The sequence below is a fragment of the Nicotiana tabacum genome, chromosome 20, assembly GCF_000715075.1.
Source record: "Nicotiana tabacum cultivar K326 chromosome 20, ASM71507v2, whole genome shotgun sequence".
In the NCBI taxonomy this organism is placed as follows: Eukaryota; Viridiplantae; Streptophyta; class Magnoliopsida; order Solanales; family Solanaceae; genus Nicotiana; species Nicotiana tabacum.
The window spans coordinates 61,317,295-61,333,205 of NC_134099.1; the positions used below are offsets into that span (position 1 = coordinate 61,317,295).

The following is a 15,911-nucleotide window of genomic DNA, read 5'->3' on the forward strand; positions in this document are numbered from 1 at the left end:
TATTTCCTTCATTGCGATCACGGGAAATCCTTCGCGATCGCCAAGCACAAATTCTCAGCTCCCAAAAATTACTCTATGCGAACGCATAAAACACCCTGCGAACGCGATGCCCAGGAAACAAACTCTACGCGATCGCGGACTTCCTACCGCGTTCTTAATGAACAAATTCAAGCCAAGACCCCAAGTCCACTTAACTCTACGCGAACACGGCCTTCACTACGCGTTCTCGATTAACAACTTCACCACTCTATGCAATAGAAACTCAACCTTCACGAGCACGAAGAACAAATGGACTGCCCCCTCAAAAGCTTCTATGTGATCGCAGGAACCCCTACGCGATCGCAGAGAAGGAATATCTACAACAGCTGAACCTGCAATTCTACAACTTCTCCAAGGCATGAAATAGTCCAATTGACCATCCGAAACTCACCCAAGGCCCCCGGGACCTCAACCAAAGGCACCAACATATCTTAAAAACTAATTCAAGCTTGTATCAATCATCAAAACACCTCAAACAACAACAAATCAACCAAAACACATCGGACTCAAGCTTAAGTTTCTAAAATCTTCAAAATTACGCTTTTGATCAAAAACCCAACCAAACCATGTCCGAATGACTTGAAATTTTGCACACAGATCCCAAATGACACAATGGAACTACTGCAACTCTCGAAATTCCATTCCGACCCCTATATCAAAATCTCACCTATCAACCTGAAATCGCCAAAATATCAACTTTGTCAATTCAAGCCTAAGTCTACTACGAACCTCCAAAACTCATTCTGATCACGCTCCTAAGTCATAATCACCTCCTGAAGCTAGCCGAACCATCGGAACTCATATCTGAGCCCTCTAACATATAAGTCAACATCCGGTTGACTTTTCCAACTTAAGCTTCCTTAAAAGAGACTAAGTGTCTCAAACCTTACAAAAATCATTCCGGATTCGATCTGACCGACCCGATACCACATACCACGGATAAATAAAGCATAAAAAGTAGAAATGGGAAAAATGAAGCAGTAACTCATGAGACGACTGGCCGAGTCGTCACACATATGTGCCTAATTAGCAACTTTTCTCTAGCTTGTTCTTTACTTCTTTCTTTATCTCTTTCACTTTCCTCTTGTAATTCTTGAATTTTCTAAGAGTGTTGATAGTATTTTAAGAATTTCTTTATTTGTGAGATTTAAAGACTCCATAATGGAGTAATCTCTTTTGTTGGGATAGTTGATGAAGCTCGATATCGTTATAATATTAATCTCAATTTTACTACATGCTTGACCTGAAACGTTGTAATTATATTTCGATATTGTGCTGAAATATTAGTTTTAATAAATTATTATCACTTCTATCTATTTATTCTCCAAAGTTACTTGTATGTCAATTTTATAATTCTTACGAAGCAAAATTAATATATGATAACTATTGGGTAAAATAATAGAGTGAGAGTAATTCTTTTTAAGCTATCATTCCAAGTCTGTAATCTTGCTTACTTCCATTCTAATTCTTACGAGGAGTTGTAGTTGGCAAGATTATTGATTTTTAGTAAAAAGTAATCGCAAGAGGTTTTTGCTATCTTTTAGCACAATTCAGGCAAGAAAATTATTTCAGTTTAATCATCACGAGTCATATATCAACTGATTTACATAACCTCGCAGAGTGTTATTAATTGATTATTTCTTAGTGAGCAAAATATAATTGTATTAGTACTAAATAGTTATTCCTAAGAGAAATATATGTAGAAGCTAAGATTTTATTATTATCACGCTATCGAGTGAATTCAATGATTCCCAACTCAATTTAAATATAAATCTATGTGGGACGATATCATAAACTATACTATAATTTGACAGAGTACGAGTAGCAAAATCTTATACGCATTGGCCTCGTCAAATTTTTGGCGTCGTTGCCTGGGATTGGCATAACATCTACTTCAGATTAAATATTGTATTACTAATTTGAGAACTTATTATAATATTTTTTCTTCTCATTATAGTTACGACCAACTATTTTTATTATATCCCTTAGTATATCTAATTAAACTATTATCAGTACTTTACTAACCAAAAACAAATATACTATAATCAATACTTTCACAGTCTCACACACTATTAATTGCCATTTTATATATTATCATTGTAATGTTAGATACTATTACGAGTATTAATACTAATACTTTGAATGATATTATATTTTCTTGTCACAGTTTACATGATGCGTCATTTTTATATATCTATTTTATTTTAAGTGTGGTATAATATTACTATTATCTATAAATAATAAAATTATTGTACTAATATTTTTTTCCCCTTTATTTCCTATTTTTTTTATCTTCTTTGCAATCTTTTATTATTGTTGTTATTATTATTGTTTATTGCTATTATTATTTTAGGAACTAATTTTCTTTACTTTATGAATTTTAAATAGTTTATCACCCGCTTTTCTTCAAAAGAGTTGGCAAGTTACGATCCTGAAATTGAAAGATCTCTTCGATCGCGCAGGAAAAGATAGACGTCTTCTCAAACAATAGCTTGTGAAGGAATCGAGAATTAGGAAGTAGAAAATATCAACCCACGCGAAGTACCACCACCAGTCCAAATAGAGGATCAATTTGATAAAGTGGCGCCAATACCAGCAAACAGAATCCTAAGGGATTATGCTAGACCAGACCACTTCAACTGTGAATCTAGTGTCAGAAGCCCCCAGTGGCAGCCAACAACTTTGAAATCAGGACTGGCCTGATTAAAACGATCCAACAATCTTGTATCTTTACTGGAGATTCAAGTGAAGATCCACATAATCATCTAATTGATTTTCTAGAACTAGTTGAAACTGCTAAGTATAATGGAGTATCCCCTGAAGCAATTAAGTTAAGGTTATTTCCTTTTTCTTTAAAAGGAGATGCTAAGACTTGGTTGCGAAGATTGCCTGAAGGATCAATTACCACATGGGACCAAATGACTTAGAAATTTTTAAATAAATACTTTTCCCCTGCTAAAACCACAAAGTTAAGACAAGACATATCTAATTTCTTGCAGATTGACACAGAGTCCGTTTATCAAGCTTGGAAAAGGTTAAAAGCAATGTTAAGAAAATGTCCACACTACGATATTCCTGAACAATGCAATTGTATATTTTTTATCACGAGCTAAAACCCTCATAAAAAAATGTGATAGATGCAGTTGCAAGAGGTTCAGTAATGGGAAAAACCACATAAGAAGAATTGCAATTGTTGAATGAAATTTCTGAGAATGCCATCCAATGGCCATCTGAGCATATAATTATCAAGAAGGCTGCTACAGTAAATCAGGCAGATGCTTTAAATACACTAACACAACAGATTGTTTCTTTGGCACAAAATTTGAATCTTTTCAGGTGAATACACAAAACCAAATCAGTCTGAAGTTTGTGACATATGTGGAGGAAATCATCTAAACCATGAATGCCAAGAATTCCATCAAAATGATGAACAAGTTAATGTTATCGGCTAAAAATATTACCTTTTTGGAAGTCCAATGGCACACAAACATCCAGGATTTTAATGGAGCAATCCAAATGGTGCCGAGAACTCTCAAAACTTTCAGAAACAACCTGTACAAGGTCTGCCCGGATATCAGAATCAAAATCGAGGGCAATTGAATTTTAAACCTTATCAGCAAGCAGCCCCATATTAACAAAGGCCTCAACAAGCTCATCCAAGTCTTGATGACCTTATGTACAAGTACATTAAGGCCACTGATGAAAAGATGGAGAGTCAGACTTCTACCCTTAAAAATTTAGAAATTCAGTTGAGCCAACTAGAAAATCTTGTGTCAGAAAAGATTCAAGGTCCCTTACCAAGTAATACAGAGAAAAATCCAAAGGAGCAATTTAAGGCAATCACCTTACGGTCAGGTAAGGAGTTGGATGAACCCTATGCAAACCGAACAGAACAACAGGTAGACAAGGGTAAGAATGTTGAAACACCCTCTGAACCATCAGAAGAGAAAGAAGTCAAGAAAAAAGAAGAAGAAAATATTGAAAAATTGACTCCTCTCCCTATGACTATTCCCTTTACACAAAAAATAAAAAGAGAAAAGCTTGACAACCAATTTGCAAAATTTTTGGAAATTTTAAAACAAATTCACATCAATATTCCTTTTCCCGATGCTTTGTTATAAATGTCTTCATATGCCAAATTTTTAAAGGAAATTTTGTCAAGTAAAAGAAAATTAGAAGACGTTTATGTGGTAATGCTTATGGAAAAATGCAGTGCTATACTTCAAAATAAGCTACCACAAAAATTTGGTAATCCAGGAAGTTTTACAATTCTATGCACTATGGGAGGAGTATATTTTGAAAAAGCACTTTGTGATTCTGGAGCTTCAATAAATTTGATGTCATTTTCTATCTTTAAAAAGTTAGATCTTGGTGAAATAAAAGACACAAGTGTTTCTCTTCAGTTTGTAGATCAAAGTACTAGGAAACCTAAGGGAATAATTGAAAATGTACTCGTAAGAGTAGATAAGTTTGTTTTCCCTGTAGATTTTATAGTGCTTGAAATGAAAGAATTTCCTAATGAACCAAAAAATTTAGGTAGACCATTTCTTGCTACAAGAAAAGCAATTATAGATGTTCATCAAGGACAATTAATTTTAAGAGTTGATGTAGAAAGAATCATATTTGATATGCAAAAGATACTAAGATATTCAGGAGATGAAACATCATCTTCATGTTTTTCAATTGACATGATTAATTATCTTACAGATGAATTCAAAGATGATCAATTAATTCCAGATTCAATGGAAAGATGCTTGATCAAATCAAGCACCACACAGGACGACGATCCCACAATCAGAAGAGAAGCTGAAATATTGGACAAAGATTCAGAAGAAGAAGAGATGAAATCCGAAAAAGTTCAATCAAAAGTTGAACTCAAAACTCTCCCTTCTCATTTGAAATATGTTTATCTTGAGCAAGAATTATTTCCAATAATTATTTCTTCTTCTCCTACTGCAGAACAAGAAAATAGTTTGATTAAAGTATTGAAATCACACAAAGGAGCCTTGGGGTGGATTGTAGAATATATTAAAGGGATTAGTCAGGCTATTTGTACACACAGAATCCTCATGGAGGATAGCTACAAGCCAATAGCCTAGCCGCAAAGAAGATTGAATCCAACAATGTAGGAAGTAGTGAAAAAAGAGATCGTAAAGCTATTGGCAGAAGGTATTATATACCCCATTTTTGACAGCCCGTGGATAAGTCCCGTTCAGGTATTACCAAAGAAAGGAGGTATGACTGTTATAAAAAATGAAAGCAATGAGCTCATACCTACCAGGGCTATTACATGATGGAGAGTTTGTATTGATTACAGACGTCTCAATGATGCCACTAGAAAAGATCATTTTCCTTTGCCATTTATTGATCAAATGTTGGAAAGAATTACATGAGACGGTTTTTACTGTTTTCTTGATGGCTACTCAGGATATAATCAGATACCAATTGCACCAAAAGATCTAGATAAGACAATTTTCACATGCCCTCATGGAACATATGCCTATAAGAGAATGCCATTTGGTCTGTGCAACGCCCTTGCTACATTTCAGCGATGCATGTGGGCAATTTTTGCTGACATGACTGACAAATTTCTTGAAATTTTTATGGATGATTTTACACTATTTGGCAAAACATATAAGGATTGTCTTAACTATTTAACATTAGTCCTTAAAAGATGTGAAGAAATAAACTTAGTTCTTAATTGGGAAAATGTCATTTTATGGTTACAGAAGGAATTATTTTAGGACACAAAACCATTGCTAAAGGGATAGAAGTTGATAAGGCAAAAATTAATCTTATAGCAGGATTACCCCCTCCCACAACTGTGAAAGGAATTAGAAGCTTTCTAGGTCATGCAGGTTTTACAGGCGATTCATAAAAGACTTCTCAAAGATTTCAAAACCGCTGACTAACCTCTTGATGAAAGACACTATGTTTGATTTTTCAGGTGACTGTGTGAAAGCATTTGAAACCCTTAAGAAAAAGTTATCAACTGCACCTGTAGTTGTGTCCCTTGATTAGAACCAACCTTTTGAGGTCATGTGTGATGCTAGTGATACGACAGTTGGAGCTGTTTTAGGCCAAAGAAGGGATAAGATTTTTCGTCCCATATACTATGCTAGTAGGACATTGAGTGAGACTCAAGTGAATTATGCCACGACAGAAAAAGAGTTACCAGCAGTAGTGTTTGCTTTTAATAATTTTCACTCCTATTTTATAGGAACCAAAGTCACTGTTTTTACTAGTCATGCAGCTTTAAAATACCTCTTAGCTAAGAAAGATGCTCGACCTAGATTATTAAGATGGATTTTACTTCTGCAAGAATTTGACCTTTAGATAAAGGACACAAAAGGGACAGAGAACCAAGTAGCTGACCATTTGTCTAGATTAGAAACCCTCCCCTTGAGTTTAATGAGATAAAAGAAGAATTTCCTGATGAACATATTTTTTCAATTGACACAATTGTGACTCAACCACCCTAGTTTGCAGATATCGCGAATTACTTGGTTGGAAAGTGGATACCGCTAGATTTCTCTTACCAGCAAAGAAACAAGCTTATATCTGATGCAAAGTATTATCTGTGGGATGAACCTTACTTATTCAAAAATTGTGCAGATAATATCATTAGAAGGTGTGTACCTGAAGAAGAGATGAATAAAATTCTATATCACTGTCATGATGGAGCAATTGGAAGACATTATGCAGCAAATCGAACAGCTTTTAAAGTTTTAGAAGCCAAATTCTTCTGGCCCACACTCTTTAATGATGCCCGAGCATATGTAGCACAATGTGACAGGTGTCAGAGAACAGGTAATATCACCAAGAGAGATGAGATACCACTGCAATCAATACAGGTATGTGAAACATTTGATGTTTGGGGAATAGATTTTATGGGTGCTTTTCCTTCTTCTCACTCTTTTGAATATATCCTTGTGGTTGTGGATTACGTGTCAAGATGGGTTGAAGCCATCCCCACAAGAAAAATGATGTTCGTACAGTGTGTAATTTTCTTAGAAAAAATATTTTTACTAGATTTGGCACACCGCGAGTCATCATTAGTGACCAAGGAACTCATTTCATCAATAGGCAATTTTCTACTTTACTGTCAAAATATAATGTGACTCACAAAACGGGAAAACCATATCATGCTCAAACTCAAGGGCAAGTTTAGGTTTCCAACCGCGAGTTAAAAAGAATTCTTGAAAAAACGGTTGGAATCTCAAGAAAAAACTGGGCTTTAAAATTAGATGATGCATTATGGGCATACCGAACAGCTTTCAAAATGCCAATTGGAACATCTCCATATAGATTAGTCTTTGAAAAAGCTTGTCATTTGCCCGTAGAATTAGAACATAAAGCTTTTCGGGCATTGAAAGTACTGAACTTTGATTTCACCTCCGCTGGTAAAAAGCAATTTATTCAGGTTAATGAATTGGAAGAACTGAGATTGGGAGCCTGTGAAAATGCTAAAATTTTTAAAGAAAAAACAAAAATATGGCATGACAAGTTGATCCGACTAAAGAGTTTCAAAATTGGAGATCAGGTACTTCTTTACAATAGCCGACTCAGGTTATTCCCAAAAAAATTAAAATCTAGGTGGACGGGTCCTTACAATGTTATAGGTGTTACTCCATACGGGGCAATCGAAATTCAGAAAAATGGAGGAAACAAGTTTAAGGTAAATGGTCACAAGCTAAAATTGTACTATGGAAGACATTTTGAACAACATCCATCAGTTACATTGATAGATTGATGAATTCTGCAATTAATAAGTCGAGCTGACGACGTTAAATCAGAACTAAGATACAAAACCCATAGCCATTGAGGGAGAAGCAGTGGAGCCTCATAAGCCTGACATAGATTTGGGTAATTAAATGCTTAATCAATTGATTTGATCAATATCCAGGTTATTGTACAACCAGAACATCTCATGAAGGCCTCTATAAAAACAAAGTCACCTGTGCAGGAGTAACTCCATGGTGATCGGTATGCTTAAGTAACTGGTTGATAAACCATTTAATGAATCAATTCAAAATGTTGGCACAGATAAATTTGTTGGTTTATATTTAAACCAGGACCAAATGACTGATAAGGTCTTAAATTAGTCAGTCTATTACATATAAAAACATGTGTTGTCACACACTCTTTCAAGTTTTTTCTTCTCTCTCCCTATATATATATATCTCTATATACATATATATATATATATCCATCTTTTATTTTATTCTTAATTGTTGTTCTTGTACAATATTAAAGTTTTAAAGTAAAAGTTTACATATTTTTCAAACATAATTTTTTTTAATTATACCATATAACTTCCAAGTTTGTGATTTTATTTTTGTGAAGGCAAGAACGAGTATCTCCAAATTTGAGAAAGTGTTGGAATTGAGAAGCATTATGATCTCAACCGGTAGAATAAATAAAATTCTGCTAGAACTTGCCCCAAATGTCTATCAAGGCGAAATTCTAGACAACACTATTTTTAGAATGAAATTAGGCTTTCTTTGACATACTTTTTAGCCTATCTATTTTTAACCACAAATATTTATATTTTACCTTTTAGCACCCAACTTTGAGCCAAAAAAAAAGAAAAAATAAAGAGGGATAAACCAACTTTTATTGATACACCATATTAGTTTATCTTACAAAAAGATTGATACTACTCCTTCTGGCTATAGTTGAGCATAAATGATTATTAAAGCAAGCGATGAAGGAATACTTGTGGAGTAAATGTTCTATTTCACTCTTACTAAAAAAAAAGAAAACAAGGTGTATAAATGTAAATAAATTATTGGTTCAAGAAGCTTGAATTTAAGGAATCTATTGAGAGAAATGATGTCTTAAGTGATATTAATTATGGAATTAGAGACCGGGGCCTTTAGCTCAATCTCTAGAGTTATTTTCTTTGTATTGAGTTGTACATAGTTACTTTGGTAAAATAATCGGCTCTCATAATAAAGTTGGATGGAAAAAAGTCACTACCAATATATCCCTTTACCTTACCAGCATTAAGCCTATCATTACAAGCCTGAAAAGGTCCTAAATTAATTTTAGAGATTAGTGTTGATTCTACATTAGTGGAGACTGACATGAAGGTCAAGCTTATGGACAAAATTTGTGAAACTCGAAAATGTGATCATAATGTTATCAATCTCAAAAGGTTCATCAAATGAGGAGTTGAATGTTTTTGGCAAACAAAAGCAGAAGCAGAAACAAGGTATAGATTTGGCGACTTGAAAAACTTATAGGTTTTGAATTTTATGTGAAACTTTATTTTTTTACTTTTCTACTCTACAAGAAACAACAATTATTAATAAAATTACTGCCTCGAGGACGAGCAAGGATTCAAGTGCGGGGGAGTTTGATGACTATAAAATATTCATATATTATATACTTAAAAATAAATTATTTTAAATAATATATATATATATATATATATATATAATATGTCAATTATCTGTATTTTCTAATAGTATTTTGCAGGAAATAAAAATATCATGATAAAGCAAATAAAGAAATAAAAAGAGATCACGACGCATCATGGCAATAGAAGCATGGCGCATCATGGCAAAAGAACCACGAGGCATCGTGGCACCTTATGAGATTTGATTTCTATATAAAGAATGTCATATTTGTGTTGAAAGAGGGGAAGATCATATGTGCCTAATTATCAACTTTTCTCTAGCTTTGGTCTTTACTTCTTTCTTTATATCTTTCACTTTCCTCTTGTAGTTTTTGAATTTTCTTAGAGTGTTGATAGTATTTTAAGAATTTCTTTCTTTCTGAGATTTAAAGACTCCATAATGGAGTAATCTCTTTTGTTGGGATAGTTGATGAAGCTCGATATCGTTATAATATTAATCTCAATTTTACTACATGCTTGACCTGAAATGTTCTAATTATATTTCAATATTGTGCTGGAATATTAGTTTTAATTAATTATTATCACTTCTATCTATTTATTCTCCAAAGTTACTTGTATGTCAATTTTGTAATTCTTACGAAGCAAAATTAATATACGATAACTATTGGGTAAAATAATAGAGCGAGAGTAATGAGTTTTAAGCTATCATTCCAAGTCTGTAATATTGCTTACTTCCATTCTAATTCTCACGAGGAGTTGTAGTTGGCAAGATTATTGATTTTTAGTAAAAAGTAATCGCAAGAGGTTTTTGCTATCTTTTAGCACAATTCAAGCAAGAAAATTATTTCAGTTTAATCGTCACGAGTCATATATCAATTGATTTACATAACCTCGCAGAGTGTTATTAATTGATTATTTTTTAGTGAGCAAAATATAATTGTATTAGCAATAAATAGTTATTACTAAGAGAAATACATGTAGAAGCTAAGATTTTATTATTACCACACTATCGAGTGAATTCAATGATTTCCAACTCTCTTTAAATATAAATCTTCCGAAAGTTATTTTATTTCAACTTAAGCAATTTAAATTTTCAACAAACAAAATTTCATCAATTTGATTCTCTCAAATAGTAGTAAGAATATTATAAGTTTGTAGCTAGATTCTCCAATCTTGTGGGACGATATCATAAACTATACTAGAATTTGACAAAGTACGAGTAGCAAGATCTCACGAGTTAGGGTCGTGACAAGTTGGTATCAAAGCCTAGGTTACATAGGTCTCACGAGTCATGAGCATGTTTAGTAGAGTCTCGCAAATCGGTATGGAGACATCTGTATTTATCCTCCATAGGCTACAGAACCTTTAGGAAAAAATTCGTATTCTTGAAATTCTTGTCGTGCGAACTTGTTGATCCGAGTACTAAACTTCTGTTATTCTATTCTCTCAAAGATGGTGAGGACACGCGCTACTAGTCAGGGTGGGCGACCACCAGTACTACCAGTTGTGGCCACCAGAGGCCGAGGACGCGACCGTGGTTATGGTAAGGGTAGAGCAGCTAGGGCAACACTTGCAGATTCACCAGCTGCCCCAGTTCAGGATCAGGTCCTAGTTATGTACGCTCTAGCAACACCAGCTCTGGCACCAGCTGTGCCCATTGTGATTCTGGGTCTTCAGGAGGCCTTGGCTCAGATCTTATAAATTTGCACTAGCCTAGCTCAAGAGGTTTTAGCCACTACAGTCGCAACTACTTCTCAAATCGGGGGAGGCAATCAGATTCCCGTCGCTCGCACACCTGAGCAGGTCATGCAGGGACTTCAGACGCCGGGGGTACATCCAGCCTAGCTAGTTGTAGCTACTCATGACTATGTAGTTCATGTCAATCCAGAGGATAAGCAGCGTAGGTTGGAGAGGTTTGGTAGATTGCAGCCTCCGACATTCAGTGGCGCAGAGGACGAGGATGCCTCGGGATTTTTGGATAAGTGTCAGAGGATGCTTTGTACAGTGGGTATTCTGGAGACCAGCAGGGTCGCTTTTACCACTTAACAGTTTTCAGGAGCTGCTTTCACTTAGTATGAGAATTTTGAGTGGTGTAGGCCTGTTGGTGCAGCACCCCTTGCATGGCAGCAGTTCTCCGTTCTCTTCCTGGAGAAGTATGTACCGCAGTCTTGCTATGTAGGTAGTTTGAGTGGTCGCGTCAGGGGGAGATGACCATGTCGCAGTATGAGTTGAGGTTCTCCGAGTTGGCTCGTCATGCTATATGGTTGGTTCTGACATATCGGGAGAGGATTAGGAGGTTTGTTGATGGTCTCACTTATCAGCTCCGTATTCTCATGACCAAGGAGAGTGTATCTGGTGCTACGTTCAAGGAGGCTGTGGATATTGCCCGGGAGATTAAGTTTGTTAGCCGCTAGGAACGAGAGGAGAGGGAGTCCAAGTGACCTCAAGGATCTGGTAGCTATAGTGGTGCTCCTTCGAGGGGTCAGTTTCAGCATGGTAGAGGTCGTCCATTTTGGTTTGCTCAGCTAGCTCGCCCAGGGTATTGCAGGGCATCTTCGGGTCATGGTTATCATGGTTCTTAGCAGGGCCAGTCTTCACTTAGTGCCTTTCTATCTCAGAGTTCGACCCGTGGTCCATCAATTCAGGGCTCTTCTATGCCGAGTGCATCTGCTAGTCACTCCGATGCGAGGGGTTTCCTTTAGTCCCCTTCTCCAGCGCCTGGGAGTTGTTATGAGTGTGGAGAGATGGGCCACATGTAGAGGCAGTGTCCTCGTTGTCTTGCCAGTTCATCTTAGCAGAGGGGTCAATCATCAGCTTTAGCGCCATTTACTTCATCACCACCCGCCCAGCGAGCTAGGGGTGGGGGTGAGTCAGCTAGAGGCCGTCCTAGAGGAGGAGGTCGATCAGGGGGTCAGGTCCATTTCTATGCACTTCTAGGCAGACCCGATGTTATTGCTTCAAATGTTGTCATTACAGGTATTGTTTCAGTCTACCACAGAGATGCCTCTGTATTATTTGATCCCGGTTCCACCTTTTCTTATGTGTCATCATACTTTGCTCGTTATTTGGGTACGCCTCATGAGTTTCTTGCTTTACCTGTTCATGTATATAGCCCAATGGGTGATACTATTGTTGTAGACCATGTGTACCGGTTGTGTGTGGTGATTGTTGAGGGTCTGGAGACCCGAGTGGATCTATTATTACTAAGCATGGTGGATTTCATTGTCATTTTGGGCATGGATTGGTTATTTCCATGTCGTGCTATTCTGGACTGTCATGCTAAGATAGTCACATTGGCTGTACTAGGTGTGCCACAGATCGAGTGGCGAGGTGTGACTGATTATGTTCCTAGTAGAGTAATCTATTTCTTGATGGCCCAGCGTATGGTTGAGAAGGGTTGTCTTTCGTATCTAGCGTTTGTGAGGTATGTCGATGTTGAGATGCCCAGTATTGATTCTGTTCCAGTTGTGAGGGATTTTTTCTGATATGTTTCCTGCAGACCTGTCAGGCATGCCATCGTACAGGGATATTGATTTTGGTATTGACTTGGTGTCGGGCACTCAGCCCACTTCTATTCTGCCGTATCGTATAGCACCAGTGGAGTTGAAGAAGTTGAAGGAGCAGCTTTAGGAACTCTTTGATAAAGGGTTCATTCGGCCTAGTATGTCACCTTGGGGTGCGCCGGTTCTATTTGTGAAAAATAAGGATGGCACAATGAGAATGTGCATTGATTATAGGCAATTAAACAAAGTAACAATTAAGAACAAGTATCATTTGCCTCGCATTGATGATTTATTTGACCAGCTTCAAGGAGCGAGAGTGTTCTCCAAGATTGATCTCCGTTCCGGTTATCACCAGTCGAAGATCAAGGACTAAGATATTCTTAAGACAGCTTTCAGGACCAGATATGATCATTATGAGTTCTTGGTGATGTCTTTTGGGCTGACCAATGCCCTAGCAGCCTTCATGCATTTGATGAACAACGTATTTCGGCCTTATCTTGACTTGTTCGTCATAGTCTTCATTGATGATATTCTGGTGTATTCACGTAGTTAGGAGGAGTACGAGGAGCATTTGAGAGTTATGTAGCAAAGATTGAGAGAGGAGAAGCTTTATGAAAAATTCTCCAAGTGTGAGTTTTGGATTAGTTCAGTGGCTTTCTTAGGGCACGCGGAGTCCAACGAGGGTATTCAGGTTGATCCGAAGAAGATAGAGGCAGTTCAGAGTTGGCCCAGACCGTCCTCAACCATAGAGATTCGCAGCTTTCTTGGTTTGGCAGGCTATTATCGCTGGTTTGTTCAGGGATTCTCATCTATCGCATCGCCCTTGACCAAGTTGACTCAGAAGGGTGTTTCATTTGTATGGTCGGACGAGTGTGAGGAGAGCTTTCAGAAGCTCAAGACAGCTTTGACCACAACTCCAATGTTACTTTTGGCATCATCTTCAGGTTCATATACCGTGTATTGTGATGCTTCGAGGGTTGATGCAGGACGGTAGAGTTATTGCTTATGCTTCTCGTCAATTGAAACCCCATGAGAAGAACTACCACGTTCATGAATTGGAGTTGGCTGCCATAGTTCACGCGTTGAAGATTTGGAGGCATTACTTGTATGGTGTGTCTTGTGAGGTGTTTACTGATCATCGTAGCCTCGATCACTTGTTCAAGCAGAAGGATCTTAATTTGAGGCAGCGGAGGTGGTTGGAGTTGCTTAAAGATTACGATATCACTATATTGAACCATCCGGGAAAGGCCAATGTGGTGGTCGATACTTTGAGCCGAAAGGCGGTGAGTATGGGGTGTTTGGCATATTTTTCAGTTGGGGAGAGACCTCTTACGGTTGATGTTCAGGCCTTGGCCAATCGGTTTGTGAGATTAGATGTTTTGGAGCCTAGTCGGGTATTGGCTTGTGTGGTTTTTCGGTCTTCCTTATATGATTGCATCAGAGAGCGCCAGTATGATGATCCGCATTTGCTTGTCCTTAAGGATAAAGTTCAGCATGATGATCCTAAAGATGTGACCATTGGTGTCGATGGGGTGTTGAGGATGCAGAGCCGGATTAGTGTGCCCAATGTGGATTTGCTTCGGGAGTTGATTCTGGAAGAGGCCCATAGCTCGCGATATTCCATTCATCCGGGTGCTGTGAAGATGTATCAAGATCTGAAACAACATTATTGGTGGAGACGAATGAAGAAAGACATTGTGGGATTTGTAGCTCGGTGTCTCAATTTTCAGCAGGTGAAATATGAGCATTAGAGACCGGGTGGCTTGCTTCAGCGGTTAGATATTCCCGAGTGGAAGTGGGAGAGGGTCACTATGGACTTTGTTGTTAGACTTTGAGGAAGTTCGATGCTATTTGGGTGATTGTGGATTGGCTGATCAAGTCTGCGCACTTCATTCCCGTGTGTACTACCTATTCTTCAGAGCGGTTGGCAGAGATCTATATCCGGGAGATTGTTTGTTTGCATGGTGTCCAAGTTTCCATCATTTCAGATAGGGGCACTCAGTTAACATCGCATTTTTGGAGGTCTGTACAGCGAGAGTTGGGTACTCAGGTTGAGTTGAGCACAGCTTTTCATCCTCAGACGGACGGGCAGTCTGAGCGTACGATTCAGATATTGGAGGACATGTTGCGTGCTTGTGTTATTGATTTTAGAGGGTCATGGGATCAGTTTCTACCTCTTCCAGAGCTTGCTTATAACAACAGCTACCAGTCAAGTATTCAGATGGCTCCATATGAGGCTTTGTATGGGAGACGGTGCAGATCTCCAGTTGGTTGGTTCGAGCCCAGTGAGGCTAGGCTATTGGGGACTGATTTAGTGCAGGATGCTTTAGAAAAGGTGAAGGTGATTCAGGAGAGGCTTCGTACAATGCAGTCGAGGCAAAAGAGTTATACGGACAGGAAGGTTCGAGATGTGTCCTACATGGTTGGTAAGAAGGTTCTATTGAAGGTTTCGTCCATGAAGGGTGTTATGAGATTTGGGAAGAAAGGTAAATTGAGTCCGCGGTTCATTGGACCTTTTGAGGTGCTTTGGAGGATTGGGGAGGTGGCTTATTAGCTTGCTTTTCCACCCAGCTTGTCGAGTGTACATCCGGTATTTCATGTTTATATGCTTCAGAAGTATATTGGGGATGCATCTCATGTTCTGGATTTCAGCACATTTCAGTTGAATGATGATTTGACCTATAATGTGTAGCCAGTAGCTATTTTGGGTCGTCAGGTTCGGAAGTTGAGGTAAAAGGATATAGCTTCAGTGAAAGTACAGTGGAGAGGTCGGCCCATGGAGGAGGCTACCTGGGAGACCGAGTGGGAGATGCGGAGCAGGTATTCTCACCTGTTTGAGGCTTCAGGTATGTTTCTTGACTTGTTCGAGGATGAACATTTGTTTAAGTTGGGGAGAATGTGATGACTCGGCCAGTCGTCTCATGAGTTACCGCTCTATTTTCCCTATTTCTATTACTTTATGCTTGATTATCTACGTTTTTTGGTATTGAGTTGATCGGATCGAA

At 37.8% G+C, this 15,911-nt stretch overlaps 1 protein-coding gene and 1 non-coding gene across 2 annotated transcripts; one reads left to right on the forward strand and one right to left on the reverse strand.

The window, feature by feature from the left end:
- Positions 1-3,005: 3,005 nt before the first annotated feature.
- Positions 3,006-3,112, reverse strand: LOC142175004 (small nucleolar RNA R71). Its single transcript, XR_012704201.1, has one exon. It is a non-coding gene; the product is annotated as a small nucleolar RNA R71 (small nucleolar RNA).
- Positions 3,113-4,160: 1,048 nt separating this feature from the next.
- Positions 4,161-7,792, forward strand: LOC142174389 (uncharacterized). The gene is made up of 7 exons (XM_075240175.1): positions 4,161-5,021; positions 5,478-5,664; positions 5,769-5,897; positions 5,987-6,039; positions 6,582-6,893; positions 7,463-7,582; positions 7,694-7,792. Exons 1-7 carry the CDS (start codon positions 4,161-4,163, stop codon positions 7,790-7,792), a joined length of 1,761 nt encoding a protein of 586 aa, XP_075096276.1.
- Positions 7,793-15,911: the final 8,119 nt, after the last annotated feature.